At 46.0% G+C, this 23,754-nt stretch overlaps 1 protein-coding gene across 1 annotated transcript; it reads right to left on the bottom strand.

The window, feature by feature from the left end:
- Positions 1-1,706, bottom strand: LOC123429082 (probable carboxylesterase 5). The gene has a single exon (XM_045113147.1). The coding sequence runs from the start codon at positions 1,688-1,690 to the stop codon at positions 257-259; it is 1,434 nt and encodes a 477-aa protein (XP_044969082.1). The 5' UTR covers positions 1,691-1,706; the 3' UTR covers positions 1-256.
- Positions 1,707-23,754: the final 22,048 nt, after the last annotated feature.

Genomic DNA, 23,754 nt, shown 5'->3' with positions numbered 1-23,754 from the left:
TTATGATTAAAATTTGTATAAACTTGATATATGAGAATACATGATACACCAACAGTACATAACTCAAGACCTTAAATACACCATTCATGTATAAGAAAGAAAAACACCCAAAAGTCATTTCTTTTGACCCGAGCAAGGAGCTTGTAAATAGGGTGTCATTATTGCACTTATACTGGAGCATGCTTAAGCTTAACCATTACCCTTGATCTTTTGTTTCACCTGGCCTGGATGCATGTAGATTATCATCATCCGCGCGCTAGATGAAGTTGTGAAAAACACAACTGCAAGGAGCTGTTATTGCTGATGATGCGAACCTCATGTTGGTGCTGTTTGGCCTGATAACATGCCCCAGGACTGACCCATAGCTTGTTTTGGATGCTCTTCGTCCATGTCCAATGTGTAAGCAGCTAGTACGTGTCGCCGCATCTCTGGCTTTCATGGCCGTCCCGTAGCCATGTACGTCCATATACGGCCTGGTTGGCACGCGTAGAACAGGCTGGACGGCCCTGTGCATCTTACCTTGGCATGCAAGTAGCTCTTGAACTTGTGGCAGTTGCAGCGGCAAGGGCGCCGTGCGCTGGTTGATGAACCGCACTATGCTCTCCATGAGAATCTTGCTGGTGGCACGCAGCGGGTTGTACAGGTGAAAGCCATGGTCTTCCCCCTCCGACTCCACCAATGTCACCGCGTTTTCATCATCGGCCCATGAGCAGCAGTCACGCATGCGGGATGCCAGACGACGCCCGCGGTCACGCAAGGTGTCCTTGTCGGCGACGGCGACCAGCACACGGCGGCATCTCAGCGAGGCGATATCCTCGTCGAGTGGGTTGACCCGGCGATCGTCGTTGCCCAGACGGCCGGCCGTAGCGAACGGCCAGAGCCTGTCGATGGCCTCAGGAGCAAACATTGCGATGCCGTCCCATACTGCCTCAGAGCTGGACAGCCGGTCGGTCCCCCAGAAGTATGGATGCACGATGACCAGCCCCTCGATGTAGATGCGGCTGCCACCACCGCTGGCCGCACGCACCGCCGTGTTGTAGACGATGTTCCCGCCGGCGCTGTCGCCGGCAAGGAACGTCCGCCCGAGGTCGGCGTAGTTGGAAATCCATGGATCGGAGAGGGTGGCCACCCACTGTAGCGCCGCCCATGCATCGTCGTAGGCCGCAGGAACAGGATGCTCCGGCGCGAGATTGTACTCCACGGACACGACGAGCGCCCCGGCGCGCGCCGCCAGAGACCTGATGTAGTTGTGGTAAGTCCGAGAGAAGGCGCTCTCCGTGCAGAAGGATCCTCCATGGACGTACATGACGACGGGGATCCTCTCGCCGGCAGAGGCAGCTGCAACGGAGGGAAGGAACAGGCGTGCGGACACATCGGTGGATTTGTCGACGACGACGTCCCTCGTTGCCACTCCACGGTTATCTGCCGGGTCCTCGGACGCTGCCACGAATGGGCTGTGCAGTAAGCGCTCGACACTGCCGCCCTTGTATTCCCGTATGAATGGATACAGGTCGACGGTGATGTCCTCCTCGCCGTCATCCTTCTTCCTTAGTACCGGCGGAGAACTTTTGCTTGCTTGCATCGTACGTGCTTGATGGAGCTTGCTAGTGCCTAGTAGTGGTGTGTCGATTACTTTAGTGGCAAAGAGAGCCTTGCATGCATCACGTGTCAAATCGAAATTAACAAGCATCTATATTTTGGGTTGTCTACCTTGTGGTGGCTCTGAATTAAGTTCCTTATTGGTTTTTATAGATGAAATTTGATCCCACTCCAACATGACCATGTATGCCTGCACAACTGCTAACGAATGATGGAATCGTTCGACCACTGAGTGTTGCTTCTGCAATGAAGATGAAACAGTACATTCACTGTTCATCTTTTGACCTGATATGGACATGCTGTTGGAGCCCGACGCGGTTTACGCGGACTTAAAATCAACCAACAGATTTAAAACGTTTTCCAATATTTGATGTCTTACAATTCATTTATGTCACCTTATTATATTTGGTCAGTTGACACTGTTTGAAGATGGTCAGCAATTGTCCAAGCAGTGCTGACAACATGTGAGTGACATGCTCGGTATTAAATAGGGTTTGGGGTACTGGGAGAAAAATCTGGACTACCCGCATTTCTTAGAGCATATCTAGTAGAGCCCTCAAACTCTTAAATCCTTAAACATAACCGCTTTTTTATAGTTTTTATAAAAAAACGGTGTAGACTAGAACCCTTAAATCCTTAAACCCGTAAAAAAAATTAGAAGTCCAACCCTCAAACCCCTTCCCAGCATGTAGAAGTGAGGATTGGAAGGGAAAACTGCCCCCAACCCACACTCCACTTCCCACCTCGCGCGGGAGGCATTTGGTTCCCCGCGCGCGCGAGGAAGTCGCCTCGGCCGCCGCCGCCCCGCCTCCCCCCCCCCCCCCCCCCCCCCCCGCGCTCCGGCCGCCGCCCTGCGCTCCCTCTGCGCCCCGGCCGTCGCCCCGGCCGCCGCCCTCCGGCCGCCGCCCCGCCTCCCCCCGCGCTCCGGCCGCCGCCCCGCGCTCGCTCCGCGCCTCGGCCGTCGCCCCGCCGCCCCTCCGTGCCCCGGCCGTCACCCTCCTTGCCCCGCCGCCCTCCGCATCTCGGTCGCCGCCCACCGCGCTCCGGCTGCCGCCCCCGCGCCCCGGCCGTCGCCCCGCCGCCCCTCCGTGCCCCGGCCGTTGCCCTCCTTGCCCCGCCGCCCTCCGCATCTCGGTCGCCGCCCACCGCGCTCCGGCTGCCGCCCCCGCGCCCCGGCCGCCGCCCCGCCTCCCCTCTGCTCCCCGGCCCCGTCCCCGCCCCGCCCTGGATGCCGCCCGCCCGCGCCCCGCCTCGGCCGGCCGTCCCCGCCCCGCCCCGGTGAGTTTTTTTACTTTATAAGGGTTCTAGTCTTTGCCTCTGTTTTTCAACCCTTAAAAGTATCAAAAATAGCCAATTCTCAACCCTTAAAACTGGTTTTAGATTTAAGGGTTTGAGGGTTCTACTAGAGATGCTCTTACCACCCCACGAGATTTGCATATGCTGGCAAAAAATCTTTTTTATTTATTTAAACTGATAACGTCTAGTCTTTATACTACATAAATACTCCCTCCGTTCCAAAATATAAGACCTTTTAGAGATTTTACTAAAAGACTACATACGAAACAAAATGAGTGAATCTATATTTTAAAATATGTCTATGTGCATACGTATGTAGTTTATAATACAATCTCTAAAAGGTATTATATTTAGGAACGGAGGGAGTAGAACATAATGTCCCATCTTTCGCTCAGTTTTCTCTCCACCACCCATTCATACAACCTCCCACGCACGACCTTCACCCTTCCACCGATTGTTTTTCAGCCATTCTCTATCCCAGATCTATTTAAACCGACTTTTACCCCGTAGATCTATTTAAACTGATTTGTATCTGCTAATCAGATCAGTCTTTGGAATATTTCATAACGACTTTATGGAAAGTAACCAATCATGCTCAATCTGTAATTAATCTCTACAAAATATTTGTTAATGCCAAATATTTTGAAAAGGAATATCATGCACAAACATTACAGCTAACCAAGTACTGTTACAGATTTTGGTAAGGCCACATATCAGACAAAGATATTATATGTGTCCATGTATGTTCTCTGAGAGTTCCTATTTTACTTAACTAGGTGAATTTTCTGTGGTATTTGCTCGGAATTTTGCATTGAACATTGTATCCATCTTTCTCGTACACCCCACCCCCTTCACTTTCTCTTGTTATTCAATAGGCAAAACCATGGGAAGGGGTGACCAGGGCATCACGCCTTCGAGGTGCCCAAGTACTTGTAGTCGTCACTAGGTAGTCTATAGACCAGGTTCTAATTTTTTTTGTTTCCTATATCAAATGGTATCCATATTAAATTTATTTTGTTAGTAGATATTATTATTTTGTATATAACTTAACACAAATTAAAATTGACATATTAAGTAAATACATTTTTGTAGTACCTTTTGAAAAAAGTCGAGAGTGACTCTATACAACAAATAATCATATAATGATTACATTTAGAGAAGAACTAATTTCGGTTTTACTCCTACTAGAGTTTCTCCACAATGTCTTCCAAAAAAAAGTTTGACCACTAACAAAAAGTAGTAGGACTTTTATCAAATTTTCCATTAGTTGTGTCACACTACTAATTTTTCCAATATGAGTTCCAACAACTCATTCTTCCCTTAAGAGTGCGCTCAATTACGCCACTCGACACCGGTATCGCTCTGTCAAACACCATTGATAGGGGGTGCAATGACCTGAATTGCGTTGGACATCACTTGCTAACGCTCCATATAACAAGGGGGTCCTAATTGTCAGCACACCGATAATTAAATTAGAATAAAACATAACAACACATTACGATTCGATCACCCACGCGCAAATCTATGTTTTGTCATGATTTGATTCACTATGTGCTAAATACTAGAGTTGTAGTGGGAACACTCACAAGGGGGATTAGGAGATTTTTGTCACTTCACCGTAGTTAATGACCTTTGTTGAGACTGTAATTGTATCGAGTGGTATTTTTGAGCACACGCTTAAGAGCAAGTACAATAAGGTACAGTCAGCAGGCTGTAAGGATTAAAATACTATATTTTTGCTGAGTTGGATGAGAGAGAAGGGAAGCGGACTCTTCGTGAAGAGCGAGCTCTAGCACGTGCTCCTAAGTGCTTTGTGAGAATGAAAGGTGGACCATATATGATAAAAGCACACTGGTAGAAAAAGAGGCTTCCGTCCAGCCCCATAAGTCGCGAAACTGTAGGAACCGCGACTAATGAATTCTTTAGTCGCGGTTCGGAAGACGAACCGCGACCAAAGTCCTGGGCCCAGGGCGCTCGGTGGCCAGCTGGTGAACGTGAGGGGCTTTAGTCGCGGTTGGCCAGGCCAACCGCGACTAAAGGTCTTTAGTCGCCGGTCGCCTGGCCAACCGCGACTAAAGGTCGTTGCGCGCGGGAACGAAAAACCCGTCAAAAACCCTTTAGTCGCGGTTGGTAAAGGTCGTTGCGCGCGGGAACGAAAAACCCGCCAAAAACCCTTTAGTCGCGGTTGGGGAGGCGACCCGCGACTAAAGGCTACCCTTTAGTCGCGGGTCGCCTCCCCAACCGCGACTAAAGGTGGGGGGCTATAAATACAACGCCCGAACCGTCGACTCCATCTCGTCTTCTCCGATCTCTGCCGCGCCGAAGGCCTGCCGCCGTCGCCCTCGCCCTCGACGCCGCCCGCCGTCGCCCTCGCCCTCGACGCCGCCCTCGCCGCCCGCCCTCGCCCTCGCCCTCGACGCCGCCCGCCGTCGCCCGCCGTCGCCCCTCGCCCTCGACGCCGCCCCGTCTCGCCCACGTACGGCGCCGCCGGCCGCTATCACCGGCCTCCCTCGCCCGCCCTCAACGCCGCCGGCCGTCTCTTGTCCGATTCACATGCATGCCCCGGGAGCCCATCATCCGTTGTCAATATAAGTTAGAATTATGCCCCGTAGAATATGTGAAACTCCTTCAAAATTAAAATAAAGCACAAAATAAATAAAACAATACAAATTAAACAGAAAACAGGTTTGGGGGGGGGGCTAAAACCCTAAACCTGCGGCGGCCTTTAGTCGCGGTTGTCCATAAGAACCGCGACTAAAGGTCCTCCGCCCCGACGGCCGCCTGGCGCCCACGTGGACGGGCCTTTAGTTGCGGTTCTTAAGCAACCGCGACTACAGGGGGGGCCTTTAGTCGCGCCTATTTGGTCGCGGTTGCGCAACCGCGACTAATGGCAATTGCGAACCGCGACCAAAGGCCCTTTTTCCACCAGTGGCAGTACTCTTTTACAGTTAACTATTGTACAAGCTAGCTATAAAATGAGCTATAAAAATGCTTATAGCCAGCAGTTGGCTATACTATTAACCATGCTCTAATGAAAGGATGTTATTTTTTAGTAGTTGAAGCTTCAAGTGGAAATATTTAGTAGTGTGGTACTACTGATGGCAACACCGATAAAAAACCATAATTGTAAATCTCAAATGTAGCAGGTCCCTCTTTATGGTAGATGCATGATAAATTATATATACTGAGTACGTAGATAATTGCTCTGAATGAAAAGTGAGGTGATGCACACATAGATCATTAGTGTGTCATTTCCAATAAAAGTGAGTAGTTGCACTTCTCATCAACTTAAATCGGTAGTGTTCTGTCATGTTGATGTGGCCGCTAGTGTTGGTGTCAAATAAATGTGAGTAGTTGCACTTCTCGTTAGCCGCGAGTGTTAGTGACCCTAGCCGTCTACCCGTGCATTCGCATGAGTTAGTAAGAAATGGAGGAAAAATTTATAAATATGTCTTCGAAGTATGGATTATACTTATAGGTCTTGTTGGGAATATTTCCAAAAATAGTTACTTGATTGAATGATATATGTATGCATTGAAAGTATGTTTTGTATTCTTATTATATCGCTATTGTCTTCTTTTTTTAAGCATTATTATTACTTCATTACGCCATTTGAGTTGTCAGAATATTTTCGGGATTGATACATATAACATTAAAATGCAAATTTTTCTTCTTAGTAATTTCACAAATGTGATTTTATTATTATTGCATAGAAGTGTTAATAGTAGAATTGATGCAGACATCTCATGTTGTAGCACATAGGACTTCCAGTTCTATGTAGACCGCCGAAATATTATTTGGTCTTAGTTACACTAGTAGAAAAAGGGCCTTTTGTTCCGGTTCATAAGGACCTTCTGTCCCGGTTTCGGAACCGGGAAAAAAGGTCGTTACTAATGCCCTTTGCTTTTAGTCCCGGTTCTTACACGAACCGGGACAGATGGGCCTCCACGTGGCCGCTGCGGCCAGGCCAGGCACGTGGGCCTTTAGTCCCGGTTGATGACACCAATCGGGACCAAAAGACATCCACGCGTCAGCACCTGGCTGGAGCTGAGGTTTTTTTTAAAGGGGCTGGTTTAGGGGTTAATTTAGGTTGTTATTAGCTAGCTAATAGAGAAAAGTGTCCTCTCTTATATATATCCGTGCTTGGTCATCCGTCGTGCTTTGTCGAACATATTTACAAAATGTAGACACGAGTTACATGCACACATATGCATCTTTTTTACACTATATCATTTCATATCATTTTCGTCGAATGACAATAGTATTATAATCGATCATCTAACAACTCATCATCAACTTAATCATATACCAAGTTATCATATGATACACATAAAATAAAACAGAGAAACATCATAATATATATAGTCATCATATGCATCATGCATCCTAATTAATCGATCATGCCAAGTAATAATATAAACTAGAATAACTTGTATCTCATAAGATCTAGTCCTCGCTCTTAGATATAATATCATAAAACAGAATAAGTGTTGGAAATATGGCCTAGAGGCAATAATAATTAGTTATTATTATATTTCTTTGTTCATGATAATCGTTTATTATCCGTGCTATAATTGTATTGATTGGAAACACAATACTTGTGTGGATACATAGACAAAACACTGTCCCTAGTAAGCCTCTAGTTGACTAGCTCGTTGATCAAAGATGGTCAAGGTTTCCTGGCCATAGGCAAGTGTTGTTACTTGATAACGGGATCACATCATTAGGAGAATCATGTGACGGACTAGACCCAAACTAATAGACGTAGCATGTTGATCGTGTCATTTTGTTGCTACTGTTTTCTGCGTGTCAAGTATTTGTTCCTATGACCATGAGATAATATAACTCACTGACACCGGAGGAATGCTTTGTGTGTATCAAACGTTGCAACGTAACTGGTTGACTATAAAGATGCTCTACAGGTATCTCCGAAGGTGTTCGTTGAGTTAGTATGGATCAAGACTGGGATTTGTCACTCCGTATGACGGAGAGGTATCTCGGGGCCCACTCGGTAATACAACATCACACACAAGCCTTGCAAGCAATGTGACTTAGTGTAAGTTGCGGGATCTTGTATTACGGAACGAGTAAAGAGACTTGCCGGTAAACGAGATTGAAATACGTATGCGGATACTGACGATCGAATCTCAGGCAAGTAACATACCGAAGGACAAAGGGAATGACATACGGGATTATATGAATCCTTGACACTGAGGTTCAAACGATAAGATCTTCGTAGAATATGTAGGATCCAATATGGGCATCCAGGTCCCGCTATTGGATATTGACCGACGAGTCTCTCGGGTCATGTCTACATAGTTCTCGAACCCGCAGGGTCTGCACACTTAAGGTTCGACGTTGTTTTATGCGTATTTGAGTTATATGGTTGGTTACCGAATGTTGTTCGGAGTCCCGGATGAGATCACGGACGCCACGAGGGTTTCCGGAATGGTCCGCAAACGAAGATTGATATATAGGATGACCTCTTTGGTTACCGGAAGGTTTTCGTGCATTACCGGAAAAGTTTCGGGCTCATTGGTAGTGTACTGGGAGTGCCGGGAGGGGTGCCGGGGACCATCAGGAGGGGTGTTACGCCCCAAGGGGTCTCATGGGCTATGGGAAGATATAAACCAGCCCCTAGTGGGCTGGAATAAGTTCCCACTAAGGCCCATAAGGTTTGACAATGAAAAAACACAAGGTGGAAAGAGTTTCCAAGTGGGAAGGTGGAATCCTACTCCAAGTAGGATTGGAGGACTCCTCCACCTCCAATTTCGGCCAAACCTTTAGGTTTTGAGGCTGCCTTCTCCCCTCCCTCCCTCCTATATATAGTGGGGTTTTAGGGCTGATTTGAGACAACTTTTGCCACGGCAGCCCGACCACATACCTCCACGGTTTTACCTCTAGATCGTGTTTCTGCGGAGCCCGGGCGGAGCCCTGCTGAGATTAGATCACCACCAACCTCCAGAGCGTCGTCACGCTGCCGGAGAACTCATCTACCTCTCCGTCTCTCTTGCTGGATCAAGAAGGCCGAGATCATCGTCGAGCTGTACGTGTGCTGAACGCGGAGGTGCCGTCCGTTCGGCACTAGATCGGAGCGGATCGTGGGACGGATCGCGGGACGGTTCGTGGGACGGTTCGCAGGGCGGATCGAGGTACGTGAGGACGTTCCACTACATCTACCGCGTTTCTTAACGCTTCTATTGTGCGATCTACAAGGGTACGTAGATCGGAAATCCCCTCTCGTAGATGGACATCACCATGATAGGTCTTCGTGCACGTAGGAAATTTTTTGTTTCCCATGCGACGTTCCCCAACAGTGGCATCATGAGCTAGGTTCATGCGTAGGTGTAATCTCGAGTAGAACACAAAAGTTTTTGTGGGCGGTGATGTGCGTTTTGCTACCCTGCTTAGTCTTTTCTTGATTCCGCGGTATTGTTGGATCGAAGCGGCTCGGACCGACATTACTCGTACGCTTACGAGAGACTGGTTCCATCGCTATGTGTAACTCCGTTGCTCAAAGATGACCGGCGAGTGTCGGTTTCTCCAACTTTAGTTGAATCGGATTTGACCGAGGAGGTCCTTGGATGAGGTTAAATAGCAATTCATATATCTCCGTTGTGGTGTTTGCGTAAGTAAGATGCGATCCTACTAGATACCCATGGTCACCACGTAAAACATGCAACAACAATTAGAGGACGTCTAACTTGTTTTTGCAGGGTATGCTTGTGATGTGATATGGCCAACGATGTGATGTGATATATTGGATGTATGAGATGATCATGTTGTAATAGTTAATATCGACTTGCACGTCGATGGTACGGCAACCGGCAGGAGCCATAGGGTTGTCTTTAAACTAACGTTTGTGCTTGCAGATGTGTTTACTATATTGCTAGGACGTAGCTTTAGTAGTAATAGCATGAGTAGCACGATAACCACGATGGCGACAAGATGATGGAGATCATGGTGTGACGCCGGTGACAAGAAGATCGTGCCGGTGCTTTGGTGATGGAGATCAAGAAGCACATGATGATGGCCATATCATGTCACTTATGAATTGCATGTGATGTTAATCCTTTATGCACCTTATCTTGCTTAGAACGACGGTAGCATTATGAGGTGATCTCTCACTAAAATTTCAAGACGAAATTGTGTTCTCCCCGACTGTGCACCGTTGCGACAGTTCTTCGTTTTGAGACACCACGTGATGATCGGGTGTGATAGACTCAACATTCACATACGACGGGTGCAAAACAGTTGCACACGCGGAACACTCGGGTTAAGCTTGACGAGCCTAGCATGTGCAGACATGGCCTCGGAACACATGAGACCGAAAGGTCGAGCATGAATCGTATAGTTGATATGATTAGCATAGAGATGCTTACCACTAAAACTATTCTCGACTCATGTGATGATCGGACTTGAGATAGTGGATTTGGATCATGTACCACTCAAATGACTAGAGAGATGTACTTTTTGAGTGGGAGTTCTTAAGTAATAGGATTAATTGAACTAATTGTCATGAACATAGTCTAATGGTCTTTGCAAATTACGATGTAGCTTGCGCTATAGCTCTACTGTTTTTAATATGTTCCTAGAGAAAATTTAGTTGAAAGTTGATAGTAGCAAACTTTGCGGACTGAGTGTGTAAAACTAAGGATTGTCCTCGTTGCTGCGCAGAAGGCTTATGTCCTTAATGCACCACTCAGTGTGCTGCACCTCGAGCGTCGTCTGTGGATGTTGTGAACATCCGGCATACACGTTTCTGATGACTACGCGATAGTTCCGTGCAAAATACTTAATGGCTTAGAAGCGTGGCGCCGAAGACGTTTTGAAACGTCACGGAACATGAGTGATGTTCTAAAGAGATGAAATTGTGATTTCATGCTTGTGCCCTTGTTAAGAGGTATGAGACCTCCGACAAGATTCTTTGTCCATGAAGTAAAGGAGAAAAACTCAATCGTTGAGCGTGTGCTCAGATTGCCTGAGTACGACAATCACTTGAATCAACTGGGAGTTAATCTTCCGGATGAGATAGTGATGGTTCTCCAAAGTCACTGCCACCAAGCTGTGAGAGCTTCGTGATGAACTATAATATATCAAGGATAGATACAATGATCCTTGAGAGATTCGTGATGTAAGACACTGCGAAAGTAGAAATCAAGAAGGAGCTTCAATGGTTGATGGTTAGTAAAACCACTAAGTTTCATAAAAGGCAAGGGCTAGAAGGGATACTTCGTGAAACAACAAAACAGTTGCTGCACTAATGAAGAGACCCAAGTCTAAACCCAAACCCGAGACTAAGTGCTTCTGTTATGAGGGGAACGGTCACTGAGGCGGAGCTACCCGAGATGCTTGGTAGATAAGTAGGCTGGCAAAGTCGAAAGTAGTATATTTGATATACATGATGTTGATGTGTGCTTTACTAGTACTCCTAGTAGCGTGAGGGTATTGGATACCGGTTCAGTTGCTAAGTGATTGGTAACACGAAATGAAAGCTACGGAATAAATGGAGACTAGCTAAAGGCGAGGTGATGATACGTGTTGGAAGTGTTTCCAAGGTTGATATGATCAAACGTCGCACGCTCCCTCTATCATCGGGATTGGTGGTGAAACCCAAATAATTGTTATTTGGTGTTTGCGTTGAGCATGAACATGATTGGATCGTGTTTGTTGCAATACGATTATTTATTTAAAAGAATAATAGTTATTCTATTTGCTTGAATAAATACCCTCAATGGTTCATTGAATCTCGATCGTAGTGTTACACATGTTCATAATATTAGTGCCAAAAGATAAAAAGTAATAATGATGGTACCACTTAGTTGTGGCACTGCCACTTGAGTCATGTTGGTGTAAAATGCATGAAGAAGCTCCATGCTGATGGATCGTTTGGACTCACTTGATTTTGAATCACTTGAGACATGCAAAACATGCCACATGAAACAAGTAGAGTAACTTGTTGGGAGTAATGCATTTTTGATGTGTGCAGTCCAATAAGTGCTAAGGCACGCAGTGGATATCATTATGTTCTTACTTCAGTGACGATTTAAGTAGATACAGGAGTATTTACTTGATGAATCACAAGTCTGAAATGTTGAAAAGTTCAAAGCTATTTTAGAATGAAGATCATCGTGACAAGAGGATAAACAGTCTACGATATGATCATAGAGATGAATATCTGAGTTACGAGTTTTGGTACGCAGTTAAGACAATGTGGAAATTGTTTCGCAGTTCATGCCACCTGGAACACCATAGTGTGATGATGTGCCTGAACATCTTAGCGACGCCCTATTTGATATGGTGCATACTATGATCTCTCTTATCGAATTACCACTATCGTTTATGGGTTATGCATTAGAGACAACCGCATTCACTTTAAATAGGGCACCGCGTATTTCCGTTGAGATGACACAGTATAGACTAAGGTTTAGAGAAATCTAAGTTGTCGTTTCTTGAAAGTTTGGAGCTGCGATGCTTATGTGAAAAAGTTTCAGTCTGATAAGCTCGAACCCAAAGCGGATAAATGCATCTTCATAAGATATCCAAAACAGTTGGATACATCTCCTATCTCAGATCCGGAAGCAAAGTGTTTGTTTTTGGAAATGGGTTCTTTCTTGAGGAAAGGTTTCTCTCGAAAGAATTGAGTGGGAGGGTGATAGAACTTGATGAGGTTATTGAACCATCACTTCGACTAGTGTGTAGCAGGGCATAGGAAGTTGTTCCTGTGGCGCCTACACCAATTGAAGTGGAAGCTGATGATGGTGATCATTGAACTTTGGATCAAGTTACTACAAACCTCGTAGGTTGACAAGGTCGCGAACTACTACAGAGTGGTATGGTAACCCTGTCTTGGAGGTCGTGTTGTTGAACAACAATGAACCTACGAGCTGTGGAGAAGCGATGGTGGGCCCGGATTCCGACAAATGGCTGGAGGCCATGAAATTCGAGAGAGGATCCATGTATGAAAACAAAGTGTAGACTTTGGAAGAAGTACTTGATGGTCGTAGGACTATTGAGTAAAGATGGATCTTTAAAAGGAAGACAGACGACGATGGTGATAAGTCACTATTAAGAAAAGCTCGACTTGTCACAAAGATGTTTCCGACATGATCAAACAGTTGACTATGGTGAGACTTTCTCACTCGTAGCGATGCTAAAAGTCTGTTAGAATTATGTTAGTAGTTGTTGCATTATTTTTGAAATATTGCACATAGGATGTCAAAACATTGTTTCCTTCACGGTTTCCTTGAGCAAACATTGTATGTGATACAACCAGAAGGTTTTGTTGATCCTAAAGATACTAAAAAGTATGCAAGCTCCAGTGATCCTTCAATGGACTGGTGCAAGCATCTCGGAGTTGGAATATACACTTTGATGAGATGATCAAAGATTTTGGGTTTGTCCAAGGTTTATGAGAAACTTGTATTTCCAAAGAAGTGAGTGGGAGCACTATAGAATTTCTGATAAGTATATGTGGTTGACATATTGTTGATCAGAAGTAATGTAGAATTTCTGTGAAGCATAAAAGGTTGTTTGAAAGGAGTTTTTCAAAGGAATACTTGGATTGAGCTACTTGAACGTTGAGCATCAAGATCTATGGTGATAGATCAAAACGCTTAATAGAAGTTTCAACAAGATGCATGCCTTGACAAGTTTTTTAAGGAATTCGAAATAGATCAGCAAAGAAGGAGTTCTTGACTGTGTTGTAAGGTGTGAATTTGAGTAAGACTCAAAACCCGACTACGGCAGAATAAAGAGAATAGACGAAGGTCGTCTTCTATGCCTTAGCCGTAGACTCTAAAGTATGCCATGCTGAGTACCGCACGTGATGTGTGCCTTGCAGCAAGTCTGTTAAGAGGTACACAGAGTGATCCAGGATTGAATCACTGATCAGCGGTCAAAGTTATCCTTAGTAACTAAATAGACTAAGGAATTTTTCTCGATTATGGAGGTGGTTAAAGAGTTCGTCATAAAGGGTTACGTCGATGCAAGCTTTGACACTAATCCGAATAACTATGAGTAGTGAAACGGATTCGTATAGTAGAGTAGATATTTGGAGCATTTCCGAATAGCACATAGTAGTAGCATCTATAAGATGACATAAAGATTTGTAAAGAACGCACGGATCTGAAAGTTTCAGAACCGTTGACTAAAACCTCTCTCACGAGCAAGACGTGATGAGACCCAAGAACTATATGGGTGTTGGATTCGTTGAAATCACATGGTGATGTGAACTAGATTATTGACTCTAGTGCAAGTGGGAGACTGTTGGAAATATGCCCTAGAGGCAATAATAATTAGTTATTATTATATTTCTTTGTTCATGATAATCGTTTATTATCCATGCTATAATTGTATTGATTGGAAACACAATACTTGTGTGGATACATAGACAAAACACTGTCCCTAGTAAGCCTCTAGTTGACTAGCTCGTTGACCAAAGATGGTCAAGGTTTCCTAGCCATAGGCAAGTGTTGTTACTTGATAACGGGATCACATCATTAGGAGAATCATGTGATGGACTAGACCGAAACTAATAGACGTAGCATGTTGATCGTGTCATTTTGTTGCTACTGTTTTCTGCGTGTCAAGTATTTGTTCCTGTGACCATGAGATCATATAACTCACTGACACCGGAGGAATGATTTGTGTGTATCAAACGTCGCAACGTAACTGGGTGACTATAAAGATGCTCTACAGGTATCTCCGAAGGCGTTCGTTGAGTTAGTATGGCTCAAGACTGGGATTTGTCACTCCGTATGACAGAGAGGTATCTCGGGGCCCACTCGGTAATACAACATCACACACAAGCCTTGCAAGCAATGTGACTTAGTGTAAGTTGCGGGATCTTGTATTACGGAACGAGTAAAGAGACTTGCCGGTAAACGAGATTGAAATAGGTATGCGGATACTGACGATCGAATCTCAGGCAAGTAACATACCGAAGGACAAAGGGAATGACATACGGGATTATATGAATCCTTGGCACTGAGGTTCAAACGATAAGATCTTCGTAGAATATGTAGGATCCAATATGGGCATCCAGGTCCCGCTATTGGATATTGACCGAGGAGTCTCTCAGGTCATGTCTACATAGTTCTCGAACCCGCAGGGTCTGCACACTTAAGGTTCGACGTTGTTTTATGCGTATTTGAGTTATATGGTTGGTTACCGGATGTTGTTCGGAGTCCCGGATGAGATCACGGACGCCACGAGGGTTTCCGGAATGGTCCGCAAACGAAGATTGATATATAGGATGACCTCATTTGGTTACCGGAACGTTTTCGTGCATTACCGGAAAAGTTTCGGGCTAATCGGTAGTGTACTGGGAGTGCCGGGAGGGGTCCGGGGACCATCAAGAGGGGTGTCACGCCCCAAGGGGTCTCATGGGCTATGGGAAGAGATAAACCAGCCCCTACTGGGCTGGAATAAGTTCCCACTAAGGCCCATAAGGTTTGAGAAGGAAAAAACACAAGGTGGAAAGAGTTTCCAAGTGGGAAGGTGGAATCCTACTCCAAGTAGGATTGGAGTAGGACTCCTCCACCTCCAATTTTGGCCAAACCTTTAGGTTTTTGAGGCTGCCTCCTCCCCTCCCTCCCTCCTATATATAGTGGGGTTTTAGGGCTGATTTGAGACAACTTTTGCCACGGCAGCCCGACCACATACCTCCACGGTTTTACCTCTAGATCGCGTTTCTGCGGATCTCGGGCGGAGCCCTGCTGAGATTAGATCACCACCAATCTCCGGAGCGCCGTCACGCTGTCGGAGAACTCATCTACCTCTCCGTCTCTCTTGCTGGATCAAGAAGGCCGAGATCATCGTCGAGCTGTACGTGTGCTGAACGCGGAGGTGCCGTCCGTTCGGCACTAGATCGGAGCGGATCGTGGGACGGATCGCGGGACGGTTCGTGGGACGGTTCGCAGGGCGGATCGAGGTACGTGAGGACGTTCCACTACATCTACCGCGTTTCTTAACGCTTCTATTGTGCGATCTACAAGGGTACGTAGATCGGAAATCCCCTCTCGTAGATGGACATCACCATGATAGGTCTTCGTGCACGTAGGAAACATCTCCTTAGTCCTTTTCAGGTACTTCAGGATATTCTTGACCGCCGTCCAGTGATCCACTCCTGGATTACTCTGGAACCTGCCTGCCATACTTATGGCCAGGCTAACATCCGGTCTAGTGCACAACATCGCATACATGATAGAACCTATGGCTGAAGCATAGGGGACGGAGCGCATATGCTCTCTATCTTCATCAGTTGCTGGGCACTGAGTCTTACTCAATCTCGTACCTTGTAACACCGGCAAGAACCCTTTCTTGGACTGTTCCATTTTGAACCTCTTCAAAACTTTATCAAGGTATGTGCTTTGTGAAAGTCCTATCAGGCGTTTTGATCTATCCCTATAGATCTTAATGCCTAGAATGTAAGCAGCTTCTCCTAGGTCCTTCATAGAGAAACTTTTATTCAAGTAACCTTTTATGCTCTCCAAAAGCTCTACGTTGTTTCCAATCAGTAATATGTCATCCACATATAATATTAGAAACGCCACAGAGCTCCCACTCACTTTCTTGTAAATACAAGATTCTCCAACCACTTGTATAAACCCAAATGCTTTGATCACCTCATCAAAGCGTTTGTTCCAACTCCGAGATGCTTGCACCAGTCCATAAATGGATCGCTGGAGTTTGCACACTTTGTCAGCATTTTTAGGATCGACAAAACCTTCGGGTTGCATCATATACAACTCTTCCTTAAGGAAACCGTTAAGGAACGCCGTTTTGACATCCATCTGCCAGATTTCATAATCGAAAAATGCAGCTATTGCTAACATGATTCTGACGGACTTAAGCATCGCTACAGGAGAGAAAGTCTCATCGTAGTCAATTCCTGGAACTTGTGAAAAACCCTTTGCCACAAGTCGAGCTTTATAAACGGTCACATTACCGTCAGCGTCCGTCTTCTTCTTAAAGATCCATTTGTTCTGAATAGCCTTGCGGCCCTCAGGCAGTATCTCCAAAGTCCATACTTTGTTCTCATACATGGATCCTATCTCGGATTTCATGGCTTCTAGCCATTTGTTGGAATCTGGGCCCACCATCGCTTCTTCATAATTTGCAGGTTCATTGTTGTCTAACAACATGATTGATAAGACGGGATTACCGTACCACTCTGGAGCAGCGCGTGATCTCGTCGACCTGCGTGGTTCAACAGAAACTTGAACTGGAGTTTCATGATCATCATCATTAACTTCCTCCTCAACCGGCGTCGCAACGACAGAGGTTTCCCCTTGCCCTGCGCCACCATCCAGAGGGATGAGAGGTTCGACAACCTCGTCAAGTTCTATCTTCCTCCCACTCAATTCTCTCGAGAGAAACTCCTTCTCGAGAAAAGTTCCGTTCTTAGCAACAAACACTTTGCCCTCGGATTTGAGATAGAAGGTGTACCCAACTGTCTCTTTTGGGTAACCTATGAAGACGCACCTTTCCGCTTTGGGTTCCAGCTTTTCAGGCTGAAGCTTTTTGACATAAGCATCACATCCCCAAACTTTAAGAAACGACAACTTTGGCCTTTTGCCATACCACAGTTCGTATGGTGTCGTCTCAACGGATTTCGATGATGCCCTATTTAAAGTGAATGCAGCTGTTTCTAATGCATAACCCCAAAATGATAACGGCAAATCAGTAAGAGACATCATAGATCGCACCATTTCTAATAAAGTACGATTACGACGTTCGGACACACCATTACGCTGTGGTGTTCCGGGCGGTGTTAACTGCGAAACAATTCCACATTGTCTTAAGTGAGTACCAAACTCGAAACTCAGATATTCACCCCCACGATCAGACCGTAGGAACTTGATCTTCTTGTTACGATGATTTTCCACTTCACTCTGAAATTGCTTGAACTTTTCAAATGTTTCAGACTTGTGCTTCATCAAGTAGACATAACCATATCTACTTAGATCGTCAGTGAAGGTGAGAAAATAACGATATCCGCCGCGTGCCTCCACGCTCATTGGACCACACACATCGGTATGTATGATTTCCAACAAGTCACTTGCACGCTCCATTGTTCCGGAGAACGGAGTCTTAGTCATCTTGCCCATGAGGCATGGTTCGCACGTGTCAAGTGAATCAAAGTCAAGTGACTCCAAAAGTCCATCAGCATGGAGTTTCTTCATGCGCTTTACACCAATATGACCCAAGCGGCAGTGCCACAAAAATATGGCGCTATCATTGTTTACTCTAACTCTTTTGGTCTCAATGTTATGTATATGCGTATCTCTATCAAGATTCAATATGAACAATCCTCTCACATTCGGTGCATGACCATAAAAGATGTTACTCATAGTAATAGAACAACCATTATTCTCAGACTTAAAAGAGTAACCGTCTCGCAATAAACAAGATCCAGATATAATGTTCATGCTCAACGCAGGCACTAAATAACAATGATTTAAGTTCATCACTAATCCCGATGGTAGTTGAAGTGACACTGTGCCGACGGCGATTGCATCAACCTTGGAACCGTTTCCTACGCGCATCGTCACTTCGTCTTTCGCCATCCTTCGTCTATTCCGCAGTTCCTGCTTCGAGTTGCAAATGTGAGCAACAGAACCGGTATCGAATACCCAGGCACTACTACGAGAGCTGGTTAAGTACACATCAATAACATGTATATCAAATATACCTGATTTTTCTTTGCCCGCCTTCTTATCTGCCAGATACTTGGGGCAATTGCGCTTCCAGTGACCCATACCCTTGCAATAGAAGCACTCTGTTTCAGGCTTAGGTCCAGCCTTGGGTTTCTTCGGCGGATTGGCAACAGGCTTGCCGCTCTTCTTCGAATTGCCCTTCTTGCCTTTGCCGTTTCTCTTGAAACTAGTGATCTTGCTCACCATCAACACTTGATGTTCTTTACGGAGTTCAGACTCTGCGACTTTCAGCATCGCAAACAACTCGCCGGGAGACTTGTTCATCCCTTGCATGTTGTAGTTCAACACAAAGCCTTTATAGCTTGGCGGCAGTGATTGAAGGATTCTGTCAGTGATAGCTTCTTGCGGGAGTTCAATCCCCAATTCAGCTAGACGGTTTGAGTACCCAGACATTTTAAGCACATGTTCACTGACAGACGAGTTTTCCTCCATCTTGCAAGCATAGAATTTATCGGAGGTCTCATACCTCTCGATCCGGGCGTTCTTCTGAAAGATGAACTTCAACTCCTGGAACATCTCAAATGCTCCATGACGCTCAAAGCGACGTTGAAGTCCCGGTTCTAAGCCATACAAGACTGCACATTGAACTATTGAGTAGTCCTCCTTACGCGCTAACCAAGCGTTCTTAACATCCTGATCAGCCGTAGCGGGTGGTTCATCTCCTAGCGCAGCATTAAGGACATAATCCTTCTTTCCAGCTTGTAAGATTAGCTTAAGATTACGAGCCCAGTCTACAAAGTTGCTTCCATCATCTTTCAACTTAGCTTTCTCTAGGAACGTATTAAAATTGAGGATGACACTTGCGTGAGCCATGATCTACAACACAAATATATTCAAAGTGGACTTAGACTATGTTCAAGATAATTAGAGTTCAACTTAATCAAATTAGATGCTAAACTCCCACTCAAAAAGTACATCTCTCTAGTCATTTGAGTGGTTCATGATCCACCTACACTATCCCAAGTCCGATCATCACGTGAGTCGGGAGTAGTTTCAGTGGTAAGCATCCCTATGCTAATCATATCATCTATATGATTCATGATCGACCTTTCGGTCTCATGTGTTCCGAGGCCATGTCTGCACATGCTAGGCTCGTCAAGCTTAACCCGAGTGTTCCGCGTGGGCAACTGTTTTGCACCCGTTGTATGTGAACGTTGAGTCTATCACACCCGATCATCACGTGGTGTCTCGAAACGACGAACTGTAGCAACGGTGCACAGTCGGGGAGAACACAATTTCGTCTTGAAATTTTAGTGAGAGATCACCTCATAATGCTACCGTCGTTCTAAGCAAAATAAGGTGCATAAAAGGATTAACATCACATGCAATTCATAAGTGACATGATATGGCCATCATCACGTGCTTCTTGATCTCCATCACCAAAGCACCGGCACGATCTTCTTGTCACCGGCGCCACACCATGATCATCCATCAACGTGTCGCCATCGGGGTTGTCGTGCTACTTATGCTATCACTACTAAAGCTACATCCTAGCAAAATAGTAAACGCATCTGCAAGCACATATGTTAGTATAAAGACAACCCTATGGCTCCTGCCGGTTGCCGTACCATCGACGTGCAAGTCGATATTTCTATTACAACATGATCATCTCATACATCCAATATATCACATCACATCATTGGCCATATCACATCACAATCATACCCTGCAAAAACAAGTTAGACGTCCTCTAATTTTGTTGTTGCAAGTTTTACGTGGTGACCAAGGGTATCTAGTAGGATCGCATCTTACTTACGCAAACACCACAACGGAGATGTATGAGTTGCTATTTAACCTCATCCAAGGACCTCCTCGGTCAAATCCGATTCAACTAAAGTTGGAGAAACCGTCACTTGCCAGTCATCTTTGAGCAAAGGGGGTTACTCGTAACGATGAAACCAGTCTCTCGTAAGCGTACGAGTAATGTCGGTCCAAGCCGCTTCAATCCAACAATGCCGCGGAATCAAGAAAAGACTAAGGAGGGCAGCAAAACGCACATCACCGCCCACAAAACCTTTTGTGTTCTACTCGAGAAGACATCTACGCATGAACCTAGCTCATGATGCCACTGTTGGGAAACGTCGCATGGGAAACAAAAAATTTCCTACGCGCACGAAGACCTATCATGGTGATGTCCATCTACGAGAGGGGATGAGTAATCTACGTACCCTTGTAGATCGTACAGCAGAAGCGTTAGAGAACGCGGTTGATGTAGTGGAACGTCCTCACGTCCCTCGATCCGCCCCGCGAACAATCCCGCGATCAGTCCCACGATCTAGTACCGAACGGACGGCACCTCCGCGTTCAGCACACGTACAGCTCGACGATGATCTCGGCCTTCTTGATCCAGCAAGAGAGACGGAGAGGTAGAAGAGTTCTCCGGCAGCGTGACGACGCTCCGGAGGTTGGTGATGACCTCGTCTCAGCAGGGCTCCGCCCGAGCTCCGCAGAAACGCGATCTAGAGGAAAAACTATGGAGGTATGTGGTCGGGCTGCCGTGGCAAAAGTTGTCTCAAATCAGCCCTAATACCTTAGTATATATAGGAGGGAGGGGGAGGGAAGAGGCAGCCTCAAACCCTCAAGGTTTGGCCGAAATTGGAGGTGGAGGAGTCCTACTCCAATCCTACTTGGAGTAGGATTCCACCTTCCCACTTGGAAACTCTTTCCACCTTGTGTTTTTTCCTTCTCAAACCTTATGGGCCTTAGTGGGAACTTATTCCAGCCCACTAGGGGCTGGTTTATCTCTTCCCATAGCCCATGAGACCCCTTGGGGCGTGACACCCCTCCCGATGGTCCCCGGCACCCCTCCCGGCACTCCCGGTACACTACCGATGAGCCCGAAACTTTTCCGGTAATGCACGAAAACCTTCCGGTAACCAAATGGGGTCATCCTATATATCAATCTTCGTTTCCGGACCATTCCGGAAACCCTCTTGACGTCCGTGATCTCATCCGGGACTCCGAACAACATTCGGTAACCAACCATATAACTCAAATACGCATAAAACAACGTCGAACCTTAAGTGTGCAGACCCTGCGGGTTCGAGAACTATGTAGACATGACCCGAGAGACTCCTCGGTCAATATCCAATAGCGGGACCTGGATGCCCATATTGGATCCTACATATTCTACGAAGATCTTATCGTTTGAACCTCAGTGCCAAGGATTCGTATAATCCCGTATGTCATTCCCTTTGTCCTTCGGTATGTTACTTGCCCGAGATTCGATCGTCAGTATCCGCATACCTATTTCAATCTCGTTTACCGGCAAGTCTCTTTACTCGTTCCGTAATACAAGATCCCGCAACTTACACTAAGTTACATTGCTTGCAAGGCTTGTGTGTGATGTTGTATTACCGAGTGGGCCCCGAGATACCTCTCCGTCACACGGAGTGACAAATCCCAGTCTTGATCCATACTAACTCAACTAACACCTTCGGAGATACCTGTAGAGCATCTTTATAGTCACCCAGTTACGTTGCAACGTTTGATACACACAAAGCATTCCTCCGGTGTCAGTGAGTTATATGATCTCATGGTCATAGGAATAAATACTTGACACGCAGAAAACAGTAGCAACAAAATGACACGATCAACATGCTACGTCTATTAGTTTGGGTCTAGTCCATCACGTGATTCTCCCAATGACGTGATCCAGTTATCAAGCAACAACACCTTGTTCATAATCAGAAGACACTGACTATCATCGATCAACTGGCTAGCCAACTAGAGGCATGCTAGGGATGGTGTTTTGTCTATGTATCCACACATGTAAATGAGTCTTCATTCAATACAATTATAGCATGGATAATAAACTATTATCTTGATACAGGAATTATAATAATAACTATACATTTATTATTGCCTCTAGGGCATAATTCCAACAGGGACAACCAGGGGCCTGCTGTAGGGGCTGCTAAGACTGGACAAGGTTTAGGTCCGCATCGAGGAGGAGGCGGGTACCAGGGTCACAAGAGCTTCGGACAGCACTGGAACGATAACTACACCGGTAAAGGAGGTGGTCGCGGGCTGTGGAACACCGGAGGAGGTCCAGGGGGAGGTAATCAGTGGCACCGACCCTTTCAACCTCCGGATGGTAACTTTGTCGAAGGTGCTAGGGGATCAAACTATAGGCAGCGTGGGGGTGGCGGAGTGCGCACCTTTGGGCGGAATAACTTGGTGCCTAAGTGGAAGGAAGTTCCACAAACGACAAATGAGGTGGCTCTAGGTAACACCTCCAGTTCTGCTGCTGCTGAGGACGTTCCACCTAAGACGGCTGAGGACACAGACACAACGCGACCCAATAAGGCAGCTCGCAAGAAGGAAAAATTGACGTGTTACAGATGTGGGGTGCCTGGTCATTTTGTAGTTGACTGCACCACTGCTATTTGCGATATTTGTCAAAAACCTGGGCATGATGCAGCTGCATGTCCACTTCTTTTAGCTCCCAAGCCGGTGATCAATATTTATGGTGTCTGTCAGAGCAGACTTATGTTTTTTGAGACACCAACATCTTCATCTGTTCTCGCTCCGCCTCGCCTTGAGAGTTCAAGAACGGGACTGGTAAAGGTAACAAATGGGACGCTAACAGCAGAACAAGTTTCTCAACAGATGAGAAGACTTGTGTCCGAGACATACCAGTGGGCACCACATAAGATAGATGAGCAATGCTTTCAAGTTGAGTTTCCAAGAAGAGAGGATCTTCAACGGTTGCTCGCATTCGGGGTCAGCAAGGTTAGTGGAAGCAAATGCTTACTTGAGTTTGAGGAATGTAAAAAACCAGAACCACAGGGTACACGGTTACAGAAGGTCTGGATCAGATTTTCAGGCATTCCTGAGATCCTACTTAATGACTTCCTCATCGTATGGAGTCTTAGATCCTTGATTGGTAAAACGGAGAGAGTAGATATGCCATTTACTCGCAAAAGAGGGATAGCCAGAGTGCGTGTGATGGTCCTAGATGTTGAGTGCATTCCTGACTATGCTCCGTGGTCTTATGATGGAGTGCACTATGATCTAGAACTAGAGGTGGAGAAGGAGACCCAACAACAATCACAAGATGGTGATGTTCACATGGCGGATGGTGAGGATCGGGATAGGGATCACGGACAAGCGAAGCAGGATGAGCAATCCGATG

The sequence above is a fragment of the Hordeum vulgare genome, chromosome 2H (assembly GCF_904849725.1).
Source record: "Hordeum vulgare subsp. vulgare chromosome 2H, MorexV3_pseudomolecules_assembly, whole genome shotgun sequence".
NCBI classification, from domain to species: Eukaryota; Viridiplantae; Streptophyta; class Magnoliopsida; order Poales; family Poaceae; genus Hordeum; species Hordeum vulgare.
Note: the sequence above shows the minus strand (reverse complement) of the source record. Positions and strands in the feature narration are given on the sequence as shown.

Bases quoted from the DNA above. Each gene is read 5' to 3' on its own strand.
- LOC123429082 (XM_045113147.1), bottom strand. From the start codon at position 1,690: ATGCTTGTTAATTTCGATTTGACACGTGATGCATGCAAGGCTCTCTTT.